Source organism: Pteropus medius, unplaced genomic scaffold (genome assembly GCF_902729225.1).
Source record: "Pteropus medius unplaced genomic scaffold, Ma_sr-lr_union100, whole genome shotgun sequence".
NCBI lineage: Eukaryota > Metazoa > Chordata > Mammalia > Chiroptera > Pteropodidae > Pteropus > Pteropus medius.
In genome coordinates this window covers 7,981,073-7,997,978 of record NW_024344371.1, presented here as the reverse complement: position 1 = coordinate 7,997,978, position 16,906 = coordinate 7,981,073, and the positions used below count along the sequence as shown (strand labels likewise).

General features: G+C 35.6%; 1 protein-coding gene across 11 annotated transcripts in view; it reads left to right on the top strand.

Annotated features, from left to right (window-relative positions):
• Positions 1-14,906, top strand: part of HEATR5A (HEAT repeat containing 5A) — an 88,215-nt gene extending 73,309 nt beyond the window's left edge. For 5 of the 11 annotated variants that reach the window (XM_039870493.1, XM_039870484.1, XM_039870489.1 and 2 more), the window contains 7 exons: positions 652-779; positions 2,156-2,303; positions 3,145-3,417; positions 5,126-5,350; positions 11,160-11,314; positions 12,886-13,099; positions 13,391-14,906. In XM_039870493.1, the coding sequence (XP_039726427.1) occupies positions 652-779; positions 2,156-2,303; positions 3,145-3,417; positions 5,126-5,350; positions 11,160-11,314; positions 12,886-13,099; positions 13,391-13,698 (1,451 nt within the window). In that variant the 3' untranslated portion in view covers positions 13,699-14,906. The remainder of the gene's footprint in view (positions 1-651; positions 780-2,155; positions 2,304-3,144; positions 3,418-5,125; positions 5,351-11,159; positions 11,315-12,885; positions 13,100-13,390) is intronic. The other 6 variants (XM_039870490.1, XM_039870486.1, XM_039870487.1 and 3 more) reach the window with 4 other exon arrangements.
• Positions 14,907-16,906: the final 2,000 nt, after the last annotated feature.

The window sequence follows — 16,906 nt, the reverse complement described above, 5'->3', positions numbered from 1 at the left end:
AGATTTCCTATATATTCTTGGGTGTATTAAATTTTTATTCCCATTTGCCTTGAGATAGAGCTTTTTAAAAACAGACTTTTATAGAATGTAGGATGGCAGAGCTATTACAAGCATAAGCTGTGCAGTTCGACTACCTCCGTTCAGATTCTTGCTGTACCCCGTTAAAACTAACTTTGTACAAATTAAATCACGTAAACTCTGTGCATTCATTTTCCTTTCAAAAAGAGTGGTAATAATACCTGCTTCCTGAGGTATTCTGAGAAAGAAACGAAATGGTATGTGTAAAGTGCAGTGCCTGATACATAGTAATCATTCAATAAATTTAGTGAAAAAAAGGTTATGAGGCTCTATATGTTAAGTTCTCTGGTATAAATTTTATTATAATTTTTGTGTCTTTTAACTATTTTGTAGCAACTACACAATAGTGCACAAGCCTAATTGAGATTATTCTTTGTGTACATGTAGACAAAAACAAACTATTAAAAGACTTGCCTTATCACTTAATTGTTTAGAGTCCTAAATTCATTGTAGCTTATTTGCATTATTTTTTTGCTAAGCTTATTTATACATCTTATCAAAATGGAAAATTTATTATTTAACTTCATAAACTAAGAATCTCAAAAAAGCCTCCTTTTTGTCTGTTTTCTATAGGAATCAGTGTGGAATTTCTGTGTTCCTTGCGCTCAGATACAACCATGGAAAGCATTACTGCTTGTTTACATGCATTACAGGCCCTTTTAGATGTTCCTTGGCCCAGATCTAAAATTGGCAATGATCAGGTGATTTCTTGTTTTTTGTTAGGCTTCTATAGATTTCAAGGAACAGGAGCAGAAACACGTTTAGTTTACTACAGCGAACAGAGTGAACACAGAGAAGTAAAAAGAAAACTAAACAGCTGCACAGCTAGGCCTCAGAACTGGAATGCTGTCAGCAACTATGCTGACCCAGGAGAAATCATGCCTCTGACTGCCACCTTCTGTCTCTGCCTCTGCTGCACTTATTTCTGCTGTGATCAGCTAACCACTCTGCATAGCAACCCTTTCAGTTTTGAAGGTTCTTTTTCGAAGTGTTCAGTACAGTAGTTACTAGTTACGTGTGGTCTTCCTTCTTTGTCTCTTTCTGCTTTAGTACAAGCTGGTCTTTGTATACTCTGTACCTTATATTCCATTTCTCCAAGAGAGAATCTACTTGGTTCATTTAGTTACTGTCTGTTACAAATTATTCCTATGCACTGACTTGTCCATCCAGGTTCTTTTAAGAGAACTACAGGCTAGCCTATAGGTGGAATCAGACGCTAATATCTGACCCAGTTTTGACTGTGGTAAAAGAAAAAAAATTCTACAAATTGTGGCACTTACTTTAACTGCTTTCCTAAGTGCAACTATGCATTGAGCAGGCACCGTTAGCATCATGTACTACCAGTGTATTAAATTTTTATCACTGACTCTTGGATGTTAAGAAACATGGATGGTACGATTTCCTCTTTATATGGACTATTATTTACCTTATTAACACTATATTAAGTTTAAAGTATTAATCAGATTGCTGCCTGACTTGGATTGTACTTGAATAAATTTTAAACTATTTACGCTTGTTTATTGTGTATGTTAAAACAAATATAACGATAGATTTACTGTTATTTTCAAAGATGAAAGAAAGCTACTAGAGTAACCAATAGAAAAAAGGGGGCATAATGAAATGGTATTTGTCCAGTGTTTTTATTCTTTAGTGAGATATCCATTCTGTGCTTATTAACTTACCCACTGTTAATGTCATACTTCTTCATTCTTTGTTATTATTAAAAATCCTTAATATAAATATGGACATCTACATAGCAGTCTTTATTTTCTTTTATCCAAATTTCTCATCTTGTTTTGGAAATTTCCTTTCTTGTTTCCTCAGTTTAGGACCTGTGTGAAAATGATCTTTTGTCACGGTGCCATCTCCCACAAGATTGGACAAAAACCAATCTGGAGTTGGTTTACAGTGAAGCAACTGTTACATAACTTTATATCACTAACACCTTTATTTTTTTGTGAGCAATTTATTATATTCTCTTTTTCTAAATTTTGTCATAGAATTTAGGCATTCGTATTTTTTAAAAAGACAGTATATGATTTCTAATACAATCTCCCCTAAATGTTTTCTATGATAGGACTTGGGTATTGAGTTGTTGAATGTACTACATCGAGTAATTTTGACCCGAGAATCACCTTCCATTCAACTGGCTTCACTTGAAGTGGTAAGACAGATTATATGTGCAGCTCAAGAACATGTGAAGGAGAAAAGACGAAGTGCAGAAGGTGAATGTTCACCCATAATGTCAAATTAATCACATAGCATCATTACTTTTTAAAGTATTGTTTATATGTCTATTTCATTCTGATAATTCATCATGTGTAGCATCAATGAAACATTTCTGGGTATGGCTTTAAGTGCTCCCATTCACCTTTTCATATTAGCTTGGATACTGTCAGTAGCTAAACTACTATTCCTTAAGAAAAATGAGAATTTTAATAAACCCCCGGAAGGAGGGAAAAAGATGCCTTGTACATTGAGTACTTACACTAGCTATAAGTGTTTACCAGTGTACATAGAAAGAACGACTAACATTTTTTTAATGACTTAGGCTTTGCAAAATGATTAAATTGCTTGTTTAAAAATCTAATTTGGTATTGGTGAGTTTATCATTTAAGAGTGCGTTTGACTACATGTAACAGTGGATTTAAAACACGAGGATTTATTCTCTCGTCTAAAAGAAGTTCAGAGATAGGCAGTCCTGGGATTGTAAGGCAGCTTCTTAAAGGCATCAGGGACCTCTGTTCCTATCTTTCTGTGTTATGGTCACAAGATCAGTGTTGGAGCTCCAGCTGTCAGGTTCACATTCTTAACAGCAAGGAGTCAACCAGATAATATTTTAAGGTCAAGAGAATTACTAAGGATTTCTTTTGATTCATTACAATAAGAAGTCGTAATAAAGACAACTACATTTACTTTCATAATTGCTTTCTCTTTCAGTCTTTAACAACCAAGACTTGAGCCGTTTAAATGTGTTGCCTGCAACAGAAATGAACTAAGTTGTCATCTACCAGAAGCAAAGTAAATACAAAATGTTTATTCAACACTGTTCTTTCTGTCTTTTAGTTGATGATGGGGCTGCTGAAAAGGAAACCCTGCCAGAGTTTGGAGAGGGAAAGGACACAGGAGGACTTGTGCCTGGAAAATCTTTGGTTTTTGCAACACTGGAATTGTGTGTATGCATTCTCGTTAGACAGCTCCCAGAACTAAATCCTAAATTGACGGGTAGCTCAGGAGTAAAAGCTACAAAGCCACAGATGCTGTCAGAAGATGGAAGTAGACTGGTTTCAGCTGCATTAGTTATCCTCTCTGAACTTCCTGCAGTGTGCTCTCCTGAAGGTATGCTGTGGTATGTGATTGCTTTACTTGACCTGGAAGGAGGGAAACGGTTTTATTGGATAAAAATAATGGTTGTTAATCCTTTTCTCATTAAACCAAATCTGACCCAAAAGTTTGAGTAATGTTATTAATTCTAGAAGATTAACATTGCATTCTAGTAATTTGTTTTTACTAAAAGGGTGAAAGTTAATATAGAGACAACATGTACTACAGATGTACTCTTTTATAGTTGACAGTATTTCATACTGGTCAGTGGCAGTTATTCATTCTTCGGCATTTTAAGGCTCTCCATACGGTTCTGCTGAGCCACTACTCCTCATACCTTCTGTGTAAATCTTAAACCCAGGAGGCTTCATGCTTATCCCTATTCTGTGCTATTGTCCATGGTGTCACTTGATCTGAAGTGACTCCATCCCTTTTCTCCTATTGAAAATTTTGCCTTCCTTTGAAATTCAACTCCAGGAGTTTCATTTCTGAGGCCTCTTTATATGTGTGTGTGTGTGTGTGTGTGTGTGTTATTTCTATATGTAGATACTTAGTTTTTTATGTGTCATATAGAGGCATTATATGTAATTGATTATCATATATAAAGAAGATATATATATATACACACACAAAAGTATATACAGGTGTGTGTCTTATTTCCATTGAAATTTTTATCCTCTAGGAAATCTAGCACATAATAAATAGGTACTTAGTACTTAATACTTTTTCATTGGTAAGCATATTTCTGCTTAAATGTGTCTTGACCAATTTACGTCCTCTCTTATTTTTAACATGACTTTAAATTTTAATTTGAATTGAAACCTATATTCCTGTTCTCACTCACTGCCTTACACCAGGAGTTGCAGAAAAAGTGCCTGGCAGAAGATTAGGTTAGTAAAAATATACAAATTTTGTTGAGTAGCCTCTGGGAAAATTTAGTTTTAGTCTCTCATTTTAAACATACTGACTTCAACTCCTTGGTGGCCATGAAAACTTTATTTACTTATTTTTTCCCCCTCTTTAATCCTCCATACCACTTCCACCCTTGACCTACGGATATTGCCATCTCCCCTTAAGAACTGGATCTCTGAAGGCAGGGCATCTCCTCCCATGCACTCGTGGCGCGCACCTGGGGCCTGGTGCACCCGGGGTATGGTCCGTGGCTCCACCTCGGGCATGAACCCAGGACCTTCTGTGTGTAAAGCAGACGTGCTATAACCACTACGCTATGGAGCATACCCCCATGAAAACGTTAATATTTTGTCCTGAGTGGATTGCTATAAATTCCTTGAAAAAAGATTTTAATATAAAATAAATTCAAATGGACAGTGGTGATGGTTGTACAGCATTGTGAATGTACTTAATGATACTGAATTGTACACTTTAAAATGGTTAAAGTGGTAAATTTTATGTTGTGTATATTTTACCACACCAAAAACAAAAAAAAAATAAAAATAAACTTGACATTTGCTAACTACCAAGTAAAACAAAATAAGACAGCAAAAGATGATACTGTGACAATTTAAGTAACATCAATTATAACCAAAATATAATCTAATCTTTAAAATCTAAGTTACTTAAATTATCTTAACAATTATCATTTTTTATAAAAAAATAATAAAAGGGAGAAATCTTTGACATTGTCTTACTGATTGATGATTTCTTTTTAATAACTATATACATAGACTGAAATACAGAGTGTTTTTAAATATATATCTTACAGGAAGCATCTCAATTCTCCCTACCATATTGTTCCTCACAATTGGGGTCCTCAGAGAAACCGCTGTGAGATTACCTGGCGGCCAATTATCTTCAACAGTTGCAGCTTCCCTACAGGCTCTGAAAGGAATATTGTCTTCTCCGATGGCCAGAGCAGAAAAGAGCCACACTGCTTGGACTGACCTTCTCCGTAGTGCTCTAACAACAGTTCTTGACTTTTGGGATCCAGGTAATTAAAGCTCTTTGGAAGTAGTTGTTCAGTTCGTTTTAAAAAGCAAGAGGGATAGATGATTTTTTTGAGAATGATATATTGATCATGTTTGGCAGTCTCACCTGGAAGAGACCATAGTCACTCCATATGTGTTTAGAGAATATCTAAGTAGACAGAAACATCTATGTTCTTATTTTAGTATCTCTAACCTTTAATACAAGTAAAATGATTGGCAACCCTAGATCAACAGTGAGAAACCTTTAAATGTAATATTATGCTAATTTAAAAATGTAACATGATCCATGACTAGCTGGCAGAACTTTTTAATATGTACAGTATAGTGAAAAGTGCATAAGCTATGCATTATAAATATAAAATAAGACTGATCTGTTTCATATCCTCACACTTACTAACTAACTAGCCAAGTTACCCAGCTTCTCTGAGCCTTAGTTTTCTCATTAACAAAATAAGGCTATTATGTTTCAAGAAATTGTTAGAGCAGTAACATAACACATGAAAAGCATCTCACTTATTACCTGGCATGTATCAATAAGTGATAGCTAGTATTATGTTCAGTATCCATTAAAATTTGTTTACTCTTGTTATGTATTTTTCACTTTCAGCATATGTTACAGTGATTGTAAAAAGTCTTTATACAAATTATAAATTATCCTCACTTTTCTCGTTCTGTTTATAAATGTCACAGTTCACCATATTTGATTTCATATGGTGAAAAAGGTTCAACTGAATTCAACATTTATTGACCACCTACTTTGTACCCAAAGTTGGGAGTCTATTACCTATAAATTGCTATAGAGTATGATTAATAACATAAAGTACTCCTTGAAGGCAAAAGTAATATCTTAATGATCACTGTATCTCTAAGACAATAAAAAAGAGACTAACTGGCAAAAATGAGAGTAATCAGCTCTGCTTGAGTGAATCAAACAGTGTCACAGGTAGGGTTCTCTGGAACTTGGGGGAGAAAGAGTTTTATTAAGGAGCCAGATCTGTGAAGGGAATAGGGAAAAGCGATATTGGGAAAAAGAAGTCAGACTGCAATGTAGGCCCCAAAGAAGCACAGTGAACCTGAGAGCTCTGGAGATTGCCCATCAGAATGTCTCACATAGGACAAATCACCTGGCCTTTATCTGCAGGTGTGGGCTGCCCAGGAAGGACATGATCTTGGTCAAGGCAACTTTGTAGCTAAGGCCAACCCTGAAGGAGCTGAGAGCTAACCACACTCTCCATAGCTGGGTATCACCTTCCTCCACAAGGGCAATTTCAGTGGTACACCTCTGTATCTGCCACAAGAGGCTTCCCAGAAGAGTCATTTTCTAAAAGGATTAGAGAGCATTTTTCACAGGACATCATATATAGGGGTTCTAGTCACAGAATTTTGATCTAAAACCTAGGAACTTAATTAATATGGTACATTTTAAGACAGCTAGTAGAGAAATGAGAGAATGTAGATTTGATGGGAAAACGTAGTAGGGTAGTAATTAGTAGAGAAAGAAATGAAGTTGGGTGGTACATAGGGCCAGATTATGGAGGGTTTGGCGTGATCTGTAATCTGGACTGCTTTTAATATGCATGTGGAATCACTAAAGAGTTTTAAGGAGAGTAAAGTGATGAGATTTCCATTTCTGAAGAATCACTCTGACTGCGGCATAAAAAAGAACAAGATTCTGGAGATAGTAGCAGTAAGAGGAGTAGAATAATGAAAACTAAAATACTAAGCATGTACTAAGAATTTACTAATGGTTTGGTTTAGGAGTTGAAATATAGGGTGACTGGAACACTCAGTGCAATCAACAGAAATACCAAAGTGAGCATTTTTAGGGGAATATAGTGAAGCTGAATTTGAAATGCCTATAGGATCATCAAGTAGAACAGAATATGTAGAGGTCTGGCATTTAAGAAAGTCTGGACTAGAGACGATTTTAGACTACATGTATTTGGGAGTTGCTGGATGGTTGAAATTACCCAGTTTGAGTTTATGGAGCAAGATGAGAAGAGGGTCAGAAGAGAATGCAGTCACAGAAGCCAAATAAAAGAGTTTTAATGGTGAGGGAGTGGTCAGCAATGTATAGTGTTGGGGTACAAATAAGAGGTAAGGAAGGGGAAGAATCAATTATAGGCTCCTCTTACAGGAAGAAGAGAAAGCTGAGGGAAGGTGTAGGATCAAGGACATTTTTTTTTAAAGGTGAGACTGTATGAGTTCGTGCCTATTGGGGAAAAAAAGATAGAGGTGGAGTTGGAAGTGTTAGGGATGGAAGGAACATCCCTTTCTAGGAAGGAAGAAATAACATTCACTGAATTTGAGAAGGATTAACCTCTGCCAATGAGAGCAAAGGAAAGAAGATAAGGGGGGAAAGAAGTAGGTATAATTGTATGTTGTGAGTGGTTATGAGCTTGACTCTCATCACACACACACACACACACACACACACACACACACACAGATGCTTTTTTGTTGTGTATCAGGAAATGAGGTTAGGACCTTGAGGATTTTGACTGGCTATTGAGAGAAATTAAAGAAGTTGATTATAACAGGAAACCATTTACTACATAACAAATTTCCCCAAAACTTAGTGGATGTTAAGAGAAAAGGCTGGACTAAACTATGGTGTTGAATTTACTGCTAGCTCTGAGTGGTGTAAATAAACAGAAGGCTTAGCATGCTTTCCACCAAAGGCCAGGACCAGGACTTGGCGAGTGAGCAAGAGGAGCAGGCTGGAGAAAAGAGGAGCCCAGGACCCCATCTCCACACCCACCCCTGCCTGCCCCTTCACACACAAATTCACTTCCCTTCCTTCCATTTCTTTTAATCTGTCTTTCTTCACAGTACTATTCTCTCAGAAACTCCCTTCCCACCGTTTCCTCTATCTTTCCTCTTTCCCTCCTTCCCCTCCTCACTCTCATCATTATTTCTAGTTTCAAGCTTTATCTCTCTGAGTCTCTTCTATCTCTGTTCTCCCTTTTACTCCCTTTCTCTTCCTTCCTTCTCTCCCTTCCTTTCTTCCTCCTCCTGACATCTCTTTCCCCCAAAGGTGCCTCCCTCCACAGCCCTCCACCACCCCCCAACTCATGCCCACTCACAAGTGCATGTATTTTTACTGTACCTTTTCTAAGTTTAGATACACAAATACTATTATATTACAGTTGGCTACAGTATTCAACACAGTAACATGCTGTACAGGTTTGTAACCTAGGAGCAGTAGACTACACCATATAGCGTGGGTATGTAGTAGGCTGTACCCTAGGTTTGTGTAAGTGCGTTTTATGATATTTGCACAATGACAAGATCACCTAATGCATTTCTCAGAGCGTATCCCTGTCAGTAAGGCATAACTGTACGGGAATTTTAGAAGAAATGGGATGAGGAACCAGGAACAGTTTTATCTTACTGAGAATAAAAAAAAACCAAAACATTTTTTTGTAAACAGAGTAGCTGACTATGTTGTAATTTCAAGTTGCTATAAATGACTAAAAATAACTTGATTGTATTGGAAGTAGTATAGCATCATGGTTAACAGTTTGCTCTACGAAATCAAACTCTCTGCCTTACTAATTGTGTGACTTGGACAAATGATTGAATTTCTGTTCCTCAGTCTCTCATCCATAAAATGGAAATAAGAGTACCTGCTATAACCGCACACAGACTTCATTTCTTTAATAGAGTTTTTTTTTCTCTGATTCAAGCTAGTTTTGCCCAGACAAAAGCATATTGTCTCACTTGCTTTTTCCACCCTTATCCTTCCACCTCTGTATGCCTGCTTCTTTAATCATTAAGCCTTAAGACAGATTAACTGAACTCAAGTCTAAATTCATGAGGACAATAGGTTTCAGTTAGACCTTAGACCAAGGATAACATTGGCTTTAGATGTGTTTCAGTCCAAGGCCCATTGAGACAAAACAACCCCAGCAGGCCATGGGTCAGGCTTTGAGCGATAGCTCACCAGTATCTCCCAGACTGGCAACTCTCTAAAATAAATCCTTAACTTTGTTTGCTACAAACCTATACGTATCTGATTGACTTGGACGCACACAGGCCGTCGGACCCCTTTTGCTCTGGTAACACTACCTCATGGTGCTATTGTGAGGATTAAAGATTTATTGTATATGAAGTGCTTACAGTAATGCTGTCATAATTTTAAGTGTTGACCATGTGCCTATTTTACCTCACAATTATTCAAATTATTTTTATAAAATCAATCTCGTCCATAATATTTTGCTTTCGTTGCTACTCTCTCTCAAGTGTCAGCCCAGGTATCAATCTCCTAAGGGCTTGCTCTGACTACCCAGTATAGCAGCTCCTGGATTGCTTTGTATTATTTTAATTATTTTGTTATATTCATAGATCTTGTGACTAGCTGAAATTAAATCATTTATTTACTTTCTGGTATTTAGTGTATTTTCTCTTTACATTATATCTCAGTGCCAGAAAGAGTGCTGGTTCATAGTACCTTAAATATTTGTTGAATGAATGTTACTAAAGCTCCTCCTTTCCTCCATCTCTCCCCATATATAATATATAGCAGTCATTTTCTCATAAGTAGCACTCTGTTCTTACACAGTTTATTAGTTGAATTTGCCATTCCTTTTCAAATACTGATTTTCCACAACAGGCTTATTAAAATTATTTAATAAGAGCATGACTTTGGGAAATGAATTACATGTAATAGAAAATTTCTTAAAAGGATTGGTGTGAAAGGAACCAAAAGTTTTGCCTTTAAGGGTTATTGATTTTTAAGTTATTAAGAAACAAAAGACTCACAAAGAACCTTTGACCCTCTCCCCTTTCCTGCCTCAGAGATTCAGATGGGGAAAACCTATTCCAGGAAAGAAATCGTAACATAATCACCTTAGCCTAATCTGAATTGAGTTTGGTAGATGGAGCAATCCCCAGCCAGGGGTCTGTTTAAAACTAAATAGCCCCGTTCCCCCACCACCCCCATCTCATTATTTCTGGGTTGCCTAGCAAAAATTTACCTGCCTGTTATGTTCTTTCTTCCTCAATTACCTGTAAATGGCCCCTTCTCACTTAAAATCTGAGATCCCATTCCCCCCTTTCTCCTTTGTCCAGAATGTCATATATACCCAGTGTTGCCTCTCTCTCGTTGGACTCTCCATGTTTAATGTGAATCTCCGTGCACATATGTTAAAATTTTATTTTCTCCTGTTAATCTGACTGTTAATTTATTAGCCCAGCAAGAAGAACTTAGATGAAAGTTTTGTTTTGTTTTTAGCCCCACCCCCCATCCCGCACCACCACATTGGCCTATTGCAGGTATTTCCAGGTTTTTTCCTGTACTGTTAAGAAATGGTATATGTAGCAAAATACTAAGGTATTTTCACTTGACATGAGTATTATCAAAATATGAATACTTTAAACTTAACAAAGAAAAAACAATTGTCCAAGCAGTTCTGTATTGCCGCACAATAAAAATAGTAATGTAATGGCTAACACATACTGAGTATTATGTACAACATGCTATTCTAATAGATTAACTCATTTCATCCTCATAACTTGATAAATATAAGTATTGTTGTTATTCTCATTTTACAGATGAGAAAGCTGAAGACAGGGTTGAATGTCCAAAGTCACACAACTAGTAAATGGATATTCCTAGTAAATATGTACATGTATTTACCGCTGTCTTTATCTGTGAAGATTATAATTATTTTGGTAATCCTTGGTTCTAGAATTACTTACAATGCACACTTTTAAACCTGCAACATTTGCCAGGATTCTTAAAGTCAGTCACTGTCTATATCTGTTGTGTACACAAAAGAAATTGTCATAAATCCTTTTTCTCTTTAGTAGATGGAACACATCAAGAACTTGATGAAGTCAGTCTGCTTACTGCTATCACAGTATTTATTTTGTCTACCAGTCCAGAGGTAACTACCACTCCATGCCTTCAGAAGCGCTGTATTGAGAAATTTAAGTTTACTCTTGAGATAAAAGATCCTATGGTAAGTGTTTTTAAGAGAGATATTTTTAATAGGAATGTGTTTAGGCTTTTCTAAAACTTTGTGATTTTTGTTGACTCCAACAAAAAGTATCAGACTAAATTTTCATTTTTAGGTTTGGATTGATTCCTGTTGTTGCAGTAACAAAAGCAAATAATAGTAGTCTTATTCTTTGGCCCTGAGGATAGAGCATAGTCAGAGAAAAGTAAAGGAAATGTTAAAGAATAAATAAATTTGAAAGAAGGGCATCTCAAAATTGATATATCTCTAGAATTTTACAAGGGACATTTAGTAAAATACATTGTAGCTTACTATAGTAGATTTCCTTTTAAAAAATGAGAAAAGAAAAAGAAAAAAATAAAGGAAGACTCCAGCACATCCTTCAATATACGATTGTGAAATAATGGGACCCATTCCAAAAACACAAGTCGATCCCATTGCTTTATGGTCTCTTCATTTGCTGGATTAATATATGTGCTACAAAATGAATTTGTAGCACATGATCACAAATATATCAACTCCTAAAATATAGGAACCAGATTTTCTCTCAGAAAAAAATAATCATCCAAATACCATCATAATGAATTAAATAAAGGATGACTCATATAGTAAGTCCTTATTTAATATCTTGGATAAGTTGTGCAACTTTAAGCAAAAGAACGTATAAAGAAACCAATTTTACCAGGGGCTAATTGATATAAACAAGAGTTAAGTTCCTAAGGCATGTCATCAGCATTATTCAAGGACCTGCTGTATTTGATGTATAATCATCTCCTTTGTTCTTCTGTCCTATTTGTTGCCTATAGCATTGCAAGGAGCTTTATGCAGCAGTCTCAAAGTGATGGTTCTGATGTGTGATGACACATAGTTAATATAATCCAGACGTGGTTCCTTAAAACCTTAAGACCATGACATTTGAATTTCAGATATATGTGATTTTTTTATCTACAATATTTTCTGAAATCTCCAAAATATTTTTCAAATTTGTGTGTGTGTGTTTTGGTTTAATCTTGACTTTATAGAGTATAGAGGAGCACATGAGAGGGAAAATGGAAATTAGAGAAAAGAAAAATTAACTATATGATAGGGAAGGCAAATAAGTTATCCTTCTCTGTCATACCCACGTACCCCTATTCCCAGTTAAAACTGTCAAAACCACTGTTGTCAGTGTGCAAGTAAGAATACCTATTACATTACTTGGACTTTCAAAATTAGAACTAAATTTAGGGGGTGGCTCCATAATGTAGTGGTTAGCACGTCTGCTTTACACACAGAAGGTCCTGGGTTTGCACCCCAGGTGGAGCCATGGACTATACCCCCTGCTGCGCCAAGCCCCCAGGGTGCGCCAGGCCCCCGGTGGAGTGCAGCGAGCTCCTGAGAGGAGACGCCCGCTTTCAGAGATCCAGTTGGGCGGGGGGGATTAAAGAGGGGAGAAAAAAATAAAAAATAAAAATAAATTAGAAATAAATACCTTTTTTAATTTACTTTTTTAAATTTGCATTAAAATCTACATTTTAATAAAAATATAAATTTATTTTTACAGTTTATACTGTTTTTGTCTCTTACCTGATTAGGTACAGATCAAGACCTATCAGCTCCTACTTTCCATTTTTCAGTATCCAAATCCAGCTGTTTCCTACCCTTACATTTACTCTTTAGTATCCTCTATTGTGGAAAAACTACAGGAAATCGACAAGAGAAAACCTGAAGACACTACTGAGCTTCAGATCTTTCAAGAAGGCATAAAGGTCTTGGAATCACTGGTAGCTGTTGCTGAAGAGCAGCATCGTAAGTGTTAGCTCTAAATTCATACTGTATCAGAATCTGTCCAGAATCAGAAATTAAATTGATATTTAAAATGTAAAACATTCAATTAGTCACTTAATACTATATTTTTATATTCATCGAAAGGCAGTATTATGTTAATCTCAAGTAGTATTAATCTGGGGGAAGAGATGGGAAAAATTGTTTTCTCCTTAAGTGGGGAAATATGAGTGCAGATCAAGTGTGTTTACAACTTTGTATAATAAACACTTACATCCCTGAACCTAGGGCTTACATCATTTGTTTATTTTCCAGGCGCTCAGCTGGTGGCCTGTCTTCTGCCCATCCTCATTTCCTTCCTTTTGGATGAGAATGCTCTGGGTTCAGCAACTTCCATAATGAGAAATTTACACGACTTTGCTTTGCAAAATCTCATGCACATTGGGCCTCAGTATTCATCAGTGTTTAAAAGTGTAATGGCTTCTTCTCCAGCCCTGAAAGCCCGCCTTGAGGCTGCTATAAAGGGCAATCAAGAAAGTGTCAAAGTCAGGATACCAACATCTAAACATACTAAACACTCTGGAAAGAATTCAAGCATCCAATTAAAGACCAATTTCCTCTGATGTTTTGTGGTTTTTTGTTTGTTTGTTTGTTTTTGACTAGTAAGCACCTTAATACAGTACGTTATCATTTCCTTCTCTTTGGGAACTAAGGTGACATTTTAGACACAAGTGCACTTGGAGGTCTGGTTGATTGTTTTAATTTAAATAGCAGTGAGTTTTCAAAGTAATAGGAAACTTAGCATCTTTTGTGGGGAAGTTTTTCCCATTTAATAAAACGACAGAGCTCTGTTAGAATTCTTGCCAGGAATTCAAGAAAATGTTAAAGAACTTAATTTACTAAACAATCTACTGCTTTAATAACGAAATGAATTTCTTTTGACCATGTCCATACACACATGGTATACTTAATACTCTGACAGATTTAACTCTGTTGTAAATTATCTGCATTTATATTGTATCCCAATTGCTAATTTTAAATTTTGCCCTATTCAGTAATTGTATTAAACTTTTCTTGGATTTCTCAAACAACATAAATGATTAGAAAGCTGTTTAGGAATCTTGATTTAGAAGGATTCAGTATACAATAGTACAAATTCATTATAGCCCTACAGTGTGACTTAAGATTTGGTGTCTACACATATCATGGGTTGTCACCATCTTTTGGTTTTGTTCATATCGGATTCAGAAAATGGGAATTTTTCTAATTTTAAATAGAATAAGACATTTCCACTTCAATTTCTGAAATAAATTTTCTGTTAACTCTGTTCCTAACAATTTTATTCATTTTCATTTGTGGCAAACATTCATACCAATGAGTTTAATGTAGATTCATTTCTATATTTAGATCAGCTATGAGTTTATATAAAATGTCAAATTTAGTACAACAAATTTAGATCATAATGAATACAAGATGTTTTTTTAACATGACATTTTAGTATATAAAAAACTAATGATAGTCATATTGGTTAAAAAATATTTTTTAACTGTTGATGATCATTGACTTTCCTTCCACTTCAGTGTTATAATCTTTGACTCGAGCACTATGTTGAAACAAAGCATTTCCCTGTTAAAAATTAAAAACCGAAGTGATAGAGGCAGAACTAAGAAAAAAACACTTTGAGTCAAGCAAGAGCAATGTGATGTGTTCTATTTTATTATGTTTGTATGTAAATACTCTTGTAAATTGTTCAGAATGAAGACATTTGACAAATTCTAACTACAATCAATTTTTCTAATTTACATAAATAAAGCTAATTTTCTTTACTGTTCTTGTATTTGAAATTATTTATCCACATGAGATGGCTGATTAATCTCACAGATTCCAGAAAATCAATTCTATGGAGCAAATAATATCCTTTGTAACTTAGCCTTTTTTCTCAAAGAAGCCCTTTCTTTGGAGCAATTTTTACAATGGTTTGGATTCTCTGTCTTCCTAAGGGTCTCTAGGAATTTGAGTGTGTACTTCTTATTGTTTCCCTCACCTGAACGCCCTTCCCTTTGTTCTATTTGGCAGACTCTCGCTCCTTTTAGGCCTGGTTTAAATGTCGCCATGTCTCCTCCCCTTGATAAATCTTTACACTTCTTTCCCTCTTCTCACACCAAACAAATTTAATTGCTTCCTCATGTGTTCCGGTAGTAGATTATACATTCTTCTATGCATGGAACATCATTGTTGCATTTTAATATCTCCTTAGACTGTACCTCCTCAAAGGGAGAAATGTTTTCTGTAACTGCCTCTGTAGCATCAACTAGTTACTTAATAACTTGAATTGGAATGATTTAGGATGGAGGTGGGCTCAGAAATTTACTCCTTTGCCAAGGCAAATACTAAACTGGGTGGTTCTCATAACTTATGAATTTGATTTTGGGGGGGGGGAGTTGTATTGTTTTGTATGTTTAGTTGTGTCATTTAGTTTGTTTGTTTAAAATAAGACAGCGGGCCCAAAATGAAGTTGCTTATGCTAACTAAGCCCCTTATCACACTAGAACTTAATTACAGTTTCTCCCAGAAATGGAATCTTATACCCATCAGTCTGGAATCTTTTATCAGCACTGGGAGGTCATCTGCCAAAAAGACCCCTGCAATCCCCTAAAGAAAGTGACTGCGCCACAACCAGTCTGCTTTCTGCTAAGTGTAACTTTCTTGTTCCCACTTCCTTTTGCCTGTAAGTCTTATTTTCTATAGCTCCTCAGAGCTCTGCCAGATGGGATGCTGCCTGATTCATGAATTGTTAAAACAAGATCTTTAAAATACACTCGGTTGAATTTTGGGTTTTATCAATTTTTAAACATGATTTGTATTCATCGTTTAGTGATATGTTGTCCATAATTGTTTAGGTTAAAGGTGCTGTATGAATGTCAACAGGAAAAAAAATACTATGTTCAATGTCATGGAATTAGGAACTTTGAGTTAGGCTCTGTCCTATGGCCTTTTTTAAAATGTATCAAGACAGCTGGTTTGCTACAACATTGAATTAGTGAATATATCCTTACTGATAAGAAAATTAAAGCTTGACAGCTGAGATTTGAACTCATCTTTCTGATCCCAGTGTCCGTGTGTGGCAGTCCCGTTTCTACCAAAGTATAGTTCTGTTTTGTTTTTTCTTTTAGCTTTTCTCTTCTTTCAATGCTCCAGGTTCCCTCCGGGGCCTTCCTCATTCCTTGCTGAAAATGTTTCCACTTTCTCCAAATTGCCACCAAAGGTTTCTGGTTAGTACAGTAGGAAAAAGTTTTGTTTTTTTTTTAAATTGCCCTCTACAATATAGAGGGGAATAGATTAGATATTGATATTCTGGTTTGTTTAAAGGTGAATAGTTAGATCTGAAAAGTAATCAAAAATTGTTTACATTTCTTTTTTGCTTTTGATTTTTTAATTTATTGGGCCTACACTGGTTAATAAAATTGTACAGGTTTAAAGTGTACAGTTATATATGTATATTACATTGTATGTTCACCTCCCAGTGTCAAATTTCCGTCACCATATATTTGACCCCCTTTACCCTTTCCCTCTGTTAAACACTAAACTGTTTTCTGTATCTGAGTTTTTGTTTGGTCTTGTACATTTGTTACTTGCAGTTTTTTATTCCACATATGAGTGAAATCATAAATCTCTTTCATTTTAACAAGTCTCCAGTTGTGATAAAGCAGTTGTACTTTAACTAGCTTGGTAACTCTTTACAAATTAAATACGTCGATTAGTAACTCAGATGAAACAAAGTAGTATAATATCTGTCTTAAGCTTTATATTTTTCTAAGGGAAGAAATAGAA